The sequence below is a fragment of the Pelobates fuscus genome, chromosome 10 (assembly GCF_036172605.1).
Source record: "Pelobates fuscus isolate aPelFus1 chromosome 10, aPelFus1.pri, whole genome shotgun sequence".
NCBI classification, from domain to species: domain Eukaryota; kingdom Metazoa; phylum Chordata; class Amphibia; order Anura; family Pelobatidae; genus Pelobates; species Pelobates fuscus.
Window position 1 is genome coordinate 44,808,064 of NC_086326.1, and position 12,240 is coordinate 44,820,303.

The 12,240-nt window shown below is 40.4% G+C and overlaps 1 protein-coding gene across 1 annotated transcript; it reads right to left on the reverse strand.

The window, feature by feature from the left end:
• Positions 1 to 535: 535 nt before the first annotated feature.
• On the reverse strand, positions 536 to 12,004 carry NKX1-2 (NK1 homeobox 2). Its single transcript, XM_063433823.1, has 2 exons — positions 11,839 to 12,004; positions 536 to 1,107 (listed from the first exon to the last, which is right to left on the reverse strand). Exons 1-2 carry the CDS (start codon positions 12,002 to 12,004, stop codon positions 542 to 544), a joined length of 732 nt encoding a protein of 243 aa, XP_063289893.1. The 3' UTR covers positions 536 to 541.
• Positions 12,005 to 12,240: the final 236 nt, after the last annotated feature.

Genomic DNA, 12,240 nt, shown 5'->3' on the forward strand with positions numbered 1-12,240 from the left:
AAAATGTGCAAACGCTCATGCCACTACCTAACTCTTGTGAACCTTTGAAACACACTGTTGTGGCGAATGTGATAACCTGTAACCACCTGCACAATAAAAATAAAGAATTAAAAAAAATATATATCCCTCCTGAGATGTGTGCAAACTTGGTGGCCAACTACAAGAAACGTCTGACCTCTGTGATTGCCAACAAGGGTTTTGCCACCAAGTCGAAGGGGTCATATACTTATTTCACTCATTGACATGCAAATTTTCTGGATTTTATTTTTTTTGTTATTCTGTTTCTCGTTGTTAAAATACACCTACCATTAAAATTATAGACTGATCATTTCTTTGTCAGTGGGCAAACGTTCAAAATCAGCAAGTGATCAAATGCTCTTTTCCCTCACTGTATCTCAGTTGACATCAAATGTGTATGGCATTGAAAGAATTTTAATGATTTGTCCACATGATTGCTTGGTCAGTTTGCACTTTAAGAAAACATTGTTTTGTCCATCCATGATAATGTTCATTAGCTTCTCTGTAAAGTGTCCTCATAAACTCAAACAGCATGGTTGTAAAATGAAGTCATTCGGCTGGAACCCATTAACGGGGAAAAGGTGACACCTGCTGGTAACAGTCGGAATGAGCTGGAATGACTAGAAATAAGGGGAAAAGCAGAATGGTGGTTCGAACTATGGTTTATATGGGACATGTGTGTTGTAAAAGGGTAGGAAGGGAATGGTGAACTAAACTGAATACTAGGGCTCGTTGAACAGGGCTGTGTGTTGCACATGCTTCCTTCAAGACTCCCATTAGGCTGCTGCTTCTTCCATTTTGTTCTTCGGTTCTGGAACCAAATCTTTACTTGGGTCTCTGTAAGTTGGAGGGTCAGGGCCAGACTCAGTCGCTCACACACTGACAAATACCGGCTACTGCGAAATCGGCTCTCAAGGGCTACAAGTTGTTCATAAGTGAAGGCAGTTCGTGCCCTGCGGGGTTTAGTGGTAGATGAGGGAGGCTTGGCTTTCTGATGGCCATCCTCTTTCTCTGACCTTTCCTCTGGAGAGCATCCTGCCGCATCTGCTGGTCCAGGAACTGAACCTCTTGATGACAATGTAACATCATCTGCAATGGATACAAAACAATTATTTAAATATAGCCACGGTAACAAAATAAAATGAAAATTGGTCAAATCCACCATACTAGCAGTTGAACAAACTGGGTCAGACAATGGAGAGGAAGTATAAAACATCTAGAATAGAGCAGATGAAACCCAATGTATTACAGAATCTTGAGGAACTGGGAGACACATGAAACACTAAATATGATGGAATATGTAGCAGCAGTTCATAACCCCTGGGTTGGGATCCAAAATTGTGTCCCCATGCCAACTCAGTGGGCCCCCAATAGTTGAAACAGGCACAATATATTTAATTTAGAGGTTTAGGAACCTGGTCACTAACTTGTTTACTGTAGTGGCACTGATTTCCTGAAGGTAATGCTGATTCTTATATTTTTTTTCCAAAACAATTTTTATTGTGAATGCTTGACATGAATGACATCAACAACTTAGAAGCAGTCTTGATAGTTAGAAAGAGACATTCAATCAGTTATATTCACTATTTTGTCGTTTCCTCAACATAAACAAACCAGTACAAAACAAAATAAGATTTACAAAAAAAAACAGTTACCAGTAGGAGGTCAGAGTGACATCTTAACCACTTAGTTGAGGGTGGCAGACATGTTCAACCACCCCTATCTTACCCAAGATACCACCTGCATGGGTCAGGGTCTATGATCTGCTATTGCTCAGGACAATGAAAAGCATTTTGGTTATGGAAGGAACAATAAAGGAGGTCCACGGTTCAAGTGCTCCGTTACACCGTTATCATAGCGTGCATTGAAAGACCAAACTAAATTAAATGGAACAAATTAAACTAACTGCCGGTTTGCCGTAACCCCCCGCCCTCCCATACAATTGTAAGCAAGTGCTCGAGAATATGGTGAGAAAAGCCCATCAAGTAATTCATGCCAGGTGGTCTCGACCGGCCACCACCTCAGCCGAGAACCATGCCATGTAAGCCAAAGTGTTTTTTACCTTGGTCTTGAAAGATTCGTCTAGGGTGAGTATATATGATCTCCAGGTCAAAAAACATTTTTTGGCTAGGAGTTCTTTGTTAGTTAGTGTGTCCAACCAATCCTTTATAAATATAAAAGCAATCTTGGTTAGAAATAACTCCAAGGTGGATGCGTGCGGCTGGTTCCAGACCTGAAGGATGGTTTTGCGTCCCAACGCTGCTACGATAAGGAGGAATCGTTTGTTAGGCAATAGGAGCCCTGGTAAGCAGGGCCGCCATCAGGGGGTTACAACCATGACGGTTGTCACGGGCCCGGCGGTCCTTGGGGGCCCGGTCTGCACAGGTAATCCTCTGCATGACCGGGCCCCCAGCCCTTTAATCGGCATATATACATAGCGAGTACCGCTATGTATATTTGCCTCTGCGGGCCCAGCTGGCTTCCAAGCAGGGCCCAGGATATACTTACCTTCCCCTCCAGCACTCTCGCGAGCCACAGCAGTAAAGCGTTGCCGCGGGTTGTCATGACAACGCTCCGCGGCACGCAATGCATGCTGGGCTCGCATAGAGCACTGGCTGCAGGAGGGGGAAGATGGAGGGAGTCTGCTGGGCTCCTCCTTGCTGGTCCTACAAGCGGAGACACCGGACCACCAGGGAGTCCAGTGTCCCCCCTCCCTGGCTACAGGTAAGAGGCAGGGAGGGGGGAATACATGTTTTTGTTTTTGTTTTTTTATAAAAATTCTACATAAAAAAAAAAATACCTCCCAGCAGCATTTGTCACACATTCACCACACACATACATCATCAAACAGACAAATTGCATCCACTACACAACCATACACATCATCCACTACACAACCGTACACATCATTCACTACACAACCACACACATCATCCACTACAAAACCACACACATCATCCACTACACAACCACACACATCATCCACCACATAAACACACAAACGGCATCCACTACACAACCATACACATCATCCACCACACAAATCATCCACCACACACATCATCCACTACACAACCACACACATCATCAACCACATAAACACACAAACTGCATCCACTACACAACCATACACATCATCCACTACATAAACACACAAAATGCATCCACTACACAACCACACACATCATCCACTACACAACCATAGACATCATCCACTACACAACCACACACATCATCCACTACACAACCATACACATCATCCACCACATAAACACACCATAAACCACATAAACACACAAACTGCATCCACTCCACAAACACACACTCTGCATTCACTATACACACACTACATACACTACACATACACTCTGCAGTCACTATATACACACTACTTCCACTACACAAACACACACTGCATTTACTATACACACAAACACTATATCCACTACACAAACACACACTCTGCATTTACTATACACACAAACACTATATCCACTACACAGACACACTGTATTCACTATACACACACACTAGATCCACTACACAAACACACACTCTGCATTAACTATACACACTCTATACATGCACTCTGTCTCACTTAAACCTGCTTAACAAGAATTTAATGTTTTAACAATGCTTCCTCATAGCTTAGAATTAGCATTATTTTACATTGCCTTTAAAAACAAAATATATCACAAAGTTAGCGCCTGTAATGGATGGAGAACGCCCCCTATCCAGGATCCGGCGAAAATCTCTCTGAGAACAGACCCAGCGAGGTAGAATGTGGCAATGTTTTTGGAATCTGTAAAAAGTATTGAAGAGGCAGTCTAGGTACCATAACCACTACATATCAATGTAGTAGTTATGGTGCTTCTAGTGGTTATGGTGCTAGCAGTTTGTGTGCATCGTTCACCACTGCGTCCTCAACTGTTCCACTACCACATTAACAATATTAGTTTTATCCACATTTTAATTACATTAATGCACCATAACCACTGCCCTTGTATTTATTTATTACCAGTATAACGTGATGGAGTGGGCACAGAAGGGGTTAAATTGTGCCATTAATAATGTAATAACTGTTAACCTTATAAAAGCACAATGAATGTACAGACTGCTGACCCCATGTATAATATACGGTTATTAATACGGTTAGTAATACTGTCTATAATATGGATATCGCACATCATACCGAATCCATGCTCTTCATTACAGGCAAGTTGGAGAAATGCAAAAATATATCATTTCATTTTAACTCAATAAATAAAGATTCCGAGTAAAATATTATCACCCTGTTATTATATAAAACTCCCTCTGGAATAATCCATTTAATTGCAGATTTACAGAAATAGGGCCCAACAGATATAAACACACAATCTGCATTCACTATTCACATACTACATCCAGTACACAAACACGCAATCTGCATTCACTATTCACATACTACATCCAGTACACAAACACACACTCTACATTCACTATTCACATACTACATCCAGTACACAAACACGCAATGTGCATTAACTATTCACATACTACATCCAGTACACAAACACGCAATCTGCATTCACTATTCACATACTACATCCAGTACACAAACACGCAATCTGCATTCACTATTCACATACTACATCCAGTACACAAACACACACTCTGCATTCACAATTCACATACTACATCCAGTACACAAACACGCAATGTGCATTCACTATTCACATACTACATCCAGTACACAAACACGCAATCTGCATTCACTATTCACATACTACATCCAGTACACAAACACACACTCTGCATTCACTATTCACATACTACATCCAGTACACAAACACGCAATCTGCCTTCACTATTCACATACTACATCCAGTACACAAACACGCAATCTGCATTCACTATTCACATACTACATCCAGTACACAAACACACACTCTGCATTCACTATTCACATACTACATCCAGTACACAAACACGCAATGTGCATTAACTATTCACATACTACATCCAGTACACAAACACGCAATCTGCATTCACTATTCACATACTACATCCAGTACACAAACACACACTCTGCATTCACTATTCACATACTACATCCTGTACACAAACACGCAATCTGCATTCACTATTCACATACTACATCCAGTACACAAACACACACTCTGCATTCACTATTCACATACTACATCCAGTACACAAACACGCAATGTGCATTAACTATTCACATACTACATCCAGTACACAAACACGCAATCTGCATTCACTATTCACATACTACATCCAGTACACAAACACGCAATGTGCATTAACTATTCACATACTACATCCAGTACACAAACACGCAATCTGCATTCACTATTCCCATACTACATCCAGTACACAAACACACACTCTGCATTCACTATTCACATACTACATCCAGTACACAAACACGCAATCTGCATTCACTATTCACATACTACATCCAGTACACAAACACACACTCTGCATTCACTATTCACATACTACATCCAGTACACAAACACACACTCTGCATTAATTATTCACATACTACATCCAGTACACAAACACACACTCTGCATTCACTATTCACATACTACATCCAGTACACAAACACACACTCTGCATTAACTATTCACATACTACATCCAGTACACAAACACGCAATCTGCATTCACTATACACACAAGACATCCACTATTCACACACACTCTGTCCACTACACAAACATACAATCTGAATCCACTTTAAACAGCGTATCCACTTTACTCACGCACTTTGTATCCACTACACACATTCTATAGCCACTACACACACAAACAAATTCAGTACACACACACTTCATCCTTGTGGGTGGACTTAAGATGGGCCCTGTGGGTGGATTTGGGGGCGGGTCATGTGGGCAGACTTGGGGCAGGTCATATGGATTGACTTGGGGGGCCCAGATGGTGGGCTGTGTCAGGGGCCCCAAAATTTCTGGTGGCAGCCCTGCTGGTAAGGGTAACAAAAGCAAAAATTGAGGGGTAAGCGGTAAGCCACCTCTATCTAAGTAACAGATTAGTTGGGTCCAGAAAGATTGGATTAGAGCGCACTCCCACAGACTGCTCAATTTTTAAAAATATATAAATTATAAAACATATGAAGAATGGGCAGTCAAACAAATGGCGTATATATAATTTGAGCCCCAGTCATAAAATGATAAGAACCCCTGATCTAGCTGGACTTGTGGATAACAGGGGGAGGGGGGTAATTGTTGGATGAATTACCCGCTTTGAAGTGGTGACTTTAGGGTCAGAGAGAGCTGGAGCTGATGTTAAATCACGGCTGAGGAAACACGCATCCGAATGAAGCAACTATGTCTTTCACTATGTAACAATACAGTAACACAAGCAGGATCCTTTATTACATCCACAATCTTACTGTTTTGGATAACTACACACTCTTTTACAGAATGTTTGTGTGTTCTCTCTGTTAAGTCTCCATAATTCCCAGTTTAGTTGGTGTACTCCTAAATACTATGTCGCTGGTAAGAGGACGGGGCCATGTTAAACGTTTTGCTATTTGTAGAAAAATCTAAATCATTGCAATTAAAACTGGCATGGCTATTTACTAAACTCCAAATTGTAGCAAATTGAAATCTAAATAGCGAAATTAAATCTAAAATAGAAAAGCCGTGACTTGCTAAATTGGAGGAAACCTCCAAATCATCTACCTGTGTCAATTCGGATTTAAATTTATTTCAATTTGCAGTTCAGTAAATAACGATGTCAAAATTTCTAATGTCAATGATCATTATAGTAACCAGACATTTGCACCAGGGAAATTTTCGTTTCGTACGAATGAATTCGTACTAAATAAAAATGTAATTCATCCATTCAGAATTTCTTCCGTAAAACAATCCTTTTTTTTTTTTTTTTAGACAAAATTCAGTAAAAAAGAATTTGTTTTCGCCCGTTAGGACGAAAATAACACTGCACATGGGCAAAATAAAAAAGCAAGGAGGGAGCTGACAGCGCTACCAGCAACTTCCTTGTAATAATAATTAACAATTCCTACCCCCACTTCCCCCCCACATTAAAACCTATATGGGTCACTATGACTCCCATATTAATAAAAGGCAGTGTGGAGCCCACACAGATAGGAACACTGGTTTTGCCGCCAAGGATGTGTTTTTCCCTTCTCTCAGGAACTCTTTTTGCAGCAAATCTAATAGTAGTAGTAATAAAGAGTATAGTTTCCCAAGAAGTATAATTCCAGAGCAGGTATAGCTTTCCCCCACCGACGTTAGTCGAGACTGAATGCTGGGAGTGGACTGATTTTATTAAGGGCCACACACAGCCTTTTATGCATGGACCCCTACATGGTGTTTCCAACACAAAATTACAAGGTATTTTCTCCCAAGATCCTCTGTGCCTGAGAGATAATTGCGTGAGAAAAACTACAACTCAATTATCTCTCAGGTACAGAAAAATCTATAATTTTTGTAACCCAAAACAGACATATAACAACCAGGTACCCCCTAAAGTCTTATATCCCCGAACAGCCTGGATCTGAGCGCACAACGTATCCAAAAAGCACTCAGATCCTACAAACACAGCCTAATCGCCACAGGGGTAAAGTTTTGACCGACCGCACACGAGGCGCCTGCCCAAAACAGTTCCAGGAGAAAAGTGGTGGCGGTCGGTCTCTTTCGGGAGTAAGAAAACGAATAAAATACCGAACGTATGCTGTAGCTGGTATGCAGATAGTGTTCACCTAATCCATGCAAACGATTCCACCGAACAGTGCTCTTCCAGGATGTAAAGAAACAAACTCAGGCGGGAATGGAAGTTCAGCGGTGTTCGCGAGGTTGAGTGTCCAATTTTAGTTCCATGCACTCGATGACCAAACACTGCTGCCTGCGTTCGTGCAAACAAGATGGCCGCAACCACGTGTTCGTGCATAAGAACGGTGGTAACCCAGCCGACCACCTAGAACACTAAGGTGTGAATTGTTAGGGAGGTGCTAACAGGAGTGAATGAGGTTAATAAGCATATGGGTGGTCTGGGTATTTCGTAGTTTTGTTCGGTTACCGAACAAAACAGGGAAAAAAGTATGTAAACACGGTATTTACTGAACAAAACAGGGAATAGTAAGGAACAGAGTATTTCAGTGACAGTGTTCTGTCACAGGGAGGTTAAATCTTCCAACATGCCCCTACTCTCGGCATGTCGCAAGTAGGGGCATGTTGCCTAAACATTTAAAACTACTAGTGACTGGGAAGCTATTAAGCAATAAGGGGGGACCTGGCACAATCTCAGGCTGCAGGGAGAACCAGCGTTTTTTTGTTTTTTTCTCCGTGCTGTGGGGGTTAATTGTCCTGCAGCACAGAGTACACCAGCAGTGAAGTCTCCCGGTGCAGGGAGAGCTAGCAATAGCATTAGCCACCAGTGTGGGGAGACTCTCACACGCACAGGTTAAGTCTCCTGCTGCAGGGAGATAGTTTTTTTTGTTTCTCCTTAGTGCTGTGGGTGTTAATTTGTCATTTGCCCTTTCGTTTCGTATATAATTTGTATGTAGGATTTTTGTTTATGTTATAGTGAACGAATACGAAAAAGTCTGAGAATTTGGACGAAATCATATTCGTCCGATAACGAACGCACATGCCTAATAGCAACATTGTAATGATGCTACATTCGTAAAAGTGCAGTACCATAACAGTGCAGTATATTATGATGCATGTCAGTATAATGAAGGGGGGGCTTATCCCACTTTCCACAGAAGCTAGGGGTACAGTGGTGTATCCCCTAACCCAAGAGGACGCTGGAGCTTTGAGATTCTAGTATTCAAATTCTATAATTGAGGTTAAATCTGGATATAAATAAGGGTAGTTACAGCATTCTGAGACCTATGTACCCTAAGTTAACATTTCTAGTGCCCACCACTAAGTGCTTTTTAACCCTATTAACACATTAAGAATAGTGCTGTTATGAACAGATCTGTAGTGGTTTTCTTAATTTCTGAATCTTTTATGAATACACTGTAATGACACTTGACAGTTTGTAATTGTATTCACTAAACAAGAAATTGTGTTAAGCTGAGCACTGAATTGATCGAATTAGACTGAAATAGTCAAGCTACGGCGATAGATTAGTTAGAGATTTTTCCATATGCGCCATACTGCCCAAATCATGCTATTCACTTCTCAATGCCGCACAGTTCAGTGTTAATGAGTAACATCATCTATGAGCCAGTCAAGGGTTTGTGGGCTACAATGGCAGTTAGAAAAAAAGTTACATTTGGAATTTTCCAACTTTTCTATATGGCTTCTATTTCAGAATTCTCTTGCTTCCTTTAATAACCCCCTAAATCCACAAGTGGCTGATATCAGCACACAGTACTCAATACCCAGGTTCTCCTCTTCTACAAACAGCATGAGACCCATAACCTGTACACCAGAGTCCAGTTAGACCAAGCTCAGACTAACTGATCTTATTATTAGACAGAAATGATTAAGTAGAAATTGCCCGCTTCCCTACACCCTGATGGAGTGACTGGTCGGTGATGAGGATCGATAGCTGTCATCTTTATATTACAGGGTTCTCTCATCAGGCTTGGAGTCTCTGAGCCTTGTGCACAGAGATATGCAGTCACCAGTAATGGGATATTGATCACTGCCAGGGACAGGACTCCTGCATCTAAACCTCCTTGGCCCTGCATCCCATTGGGGCAGCGTAATAATTACAAAGTCTTCATACCCCACCTAATCAGTGGGCCCAATCTGTGCGTCATCGGCTCTTAAATCCTATAACCCTATCTAGACCTTTCAGGTGTAAGTGCCTATAATTCTGTCTGTGATTAGACAGGTGATAAACGTCAAATACTAACAATGGATTTTATAAAGCACTGCTCTGGATAACACAGCATGGTACTTAACAGGTTAACACAGAATAGAGGCACAAATAGATTCACATGTTTAGGTTTTTGTTTTTTTAATCACAATATATTAATTTCTATATTCTTTATTTTATATAAATATTTAGAAATATATATTTTTTTCATGTGAAGTATTTTTTTTTGTGTAGAGAACCAACATAATGGAGAACTGTATAATCCTGAATTACCTTTTTATTGAACATTTAAATGGTATATTTTTTAATAGTAAAGATGCTACATTAATAATGTTTACATTATTTTTCATATGTTTTAAACTGTTTAATCTAATATTGACTACGGAAATTGTTGGCGCTAAATAAATGCCAATAATAATAATAATAATAATATGGTAAGTCTTTGAACCATGGGGACCATAACCCATGTATTGACATAAAAAGTTGTATTTTCACACAGCGCGGCATTGTGAAGGCAGCAATCAAAAACGTGGATTAAAATCTGAAAATGATGATGTCTGTTTGTGCTTACAGGTGATGCCAAACACCACATTTCAGAATCCACTTCAACCGGTAGGAGTGTTTAATCGTGTTATCTCTCACATCAAGTATATATATGTCCTGATGAAAGTCCACAGTGGTGGACTGAAACGTCGACCCTCAGAAAAACTGGAATAAAGGTTTTTTTCTTTTTGACTATTCTAAGTCCTTGAGTGCTGGCTTTTCCCTACACGTTATACATTTGTGCAGCCGAGCACCGGGCAGACACTTGAGGAAGGCTGGAGTGCAACTCCCATCAATCTGTAGATATATATATATGATGAGCCCTAACATTTTTCCAACTCTGACTGTACCTCAACTTCCTCAGTATGTGGAATCATCAAACATCATTCTGAATAATGACAGTGTGAAGTAGTTATAGTCTTATTACTGTCCTTCTTTAAGCAACAGCAATGTTTTAAATGTGTATGGTGTCAATACTTTATTATTTTAGATTGTAAGCTCTTGGGCTATCTAGTTAAGTACTGTATAAAAAGGGTGTAAATATTAGATCGCATCTCTCCGGCTAAATCCTCTGTTTCTTTTGTGCTAGTTTGTCTATACAAAACATGCTAGAGGTTTATAAATACCAGTAATGATGATAATATTGCTAAATGTGTTTCTGTCATTGCTACCATGGGACAGAATAAAAGGGGTTACATATTACAACGGGCTTAAAGTTCAGGGTTTGTTTTTTGTTTTTTAAACTTGGCTAATTTCCTCCCAGAATATAATAAATCTATAATATTAAATTAATTAAGGTACAGACCTGAATTTCATGATCCACACATCACTGTCTAATGATTCAATCTGTCCTTGCCAAGATCTATTTCTCCCAATGGGGAAGTTATCTATCAATTAATGGCACATTACAACAGCAGTTTATTGATCTTGTGTTACAATTGCTTTGTTTAAGTGGGGATGTTATCACTGACTAATCTGATGTACCATGTGGTCAAATAAGCAACTGATGCTTCGTCCCTGGCTACTGCTGTCCAACTTATTCATTTCTCCATCGTATTACATGTGTACCAATGCTGATCTAGGGGATCCCGCTTAGCTTATCAACTGTTCAGACTACCAGTCCTATCATCCTTATAGGCAAGCAATATATTTAGCACAACGGAAGTTGTAGTAATAAAACTAAGAGCAAAGTTTCTTTACTTAAACATCACTCCCTACCAGCCAAGGTTTATTGTAGACCCTTTTGTAAAAACTCTTAACTATAGTCGTTTAGATAACAACTGAGTGCAATAATTCTGGGGAAACATGGCTTATGGCTACACAAACTTTTTGCACTACAGCTATTGTGGTGTGTAGTTTCCCATACACTTTGAAGAACCTATAGTTTGAGGACCAGTATGTGTGCAGTTCTTCAGGAAAGCTTACATTAAGAAGGGAAACATTGTATTACCTGAGTCTTCTTCCTCTGACCTGGACTCCTGCTCAGCTTCTCCTGCTGCTCTTTGTCCACTGCTCCTGGCATGATTCAAGATGTCCAAGATGGAGAAAGGAGTGTGGGGGTGTCTCTGTCCTGTGACAACCTTTTCATCCACCGGGTCACAGTTTAACATCCCCATGAAAAGTCTTAAGAGGTCACACAGCTGCTTTGGATACAACCAGGTAACTTGCAGACCTGGTGGATGGTCTACTGTCCATGAAATGTCCTCCTAGATGTTTGAATCATATGAAGGACCTCCTTAAATAACACAAGAATGGATCTCTGTCCTCCTAATGACTTATTGGTTTGAAAAGTGCTGGTGAATAAGTTGGCGCTATATAAATGCCAAAAATAATAATAATAGGAGCTGCAGGT

Bases quoted from the DNA above. Each gene is read 5' to 3' on its own strand.
- NKX1-2 (XM_063433823.1), bottom strand. From the start codon at position 12,004: ATGGGGATGTTAAACTGTGACCCGGTGGATGAAAAGGTTGTCACAGGA. The intron at 1,108-11,838 runs GTAATACAATGT...TATCCATTGCAG, and splicing joins GTCAGAGGAAGAAGACTCAG to ATGATGTTACATTGTCATCA.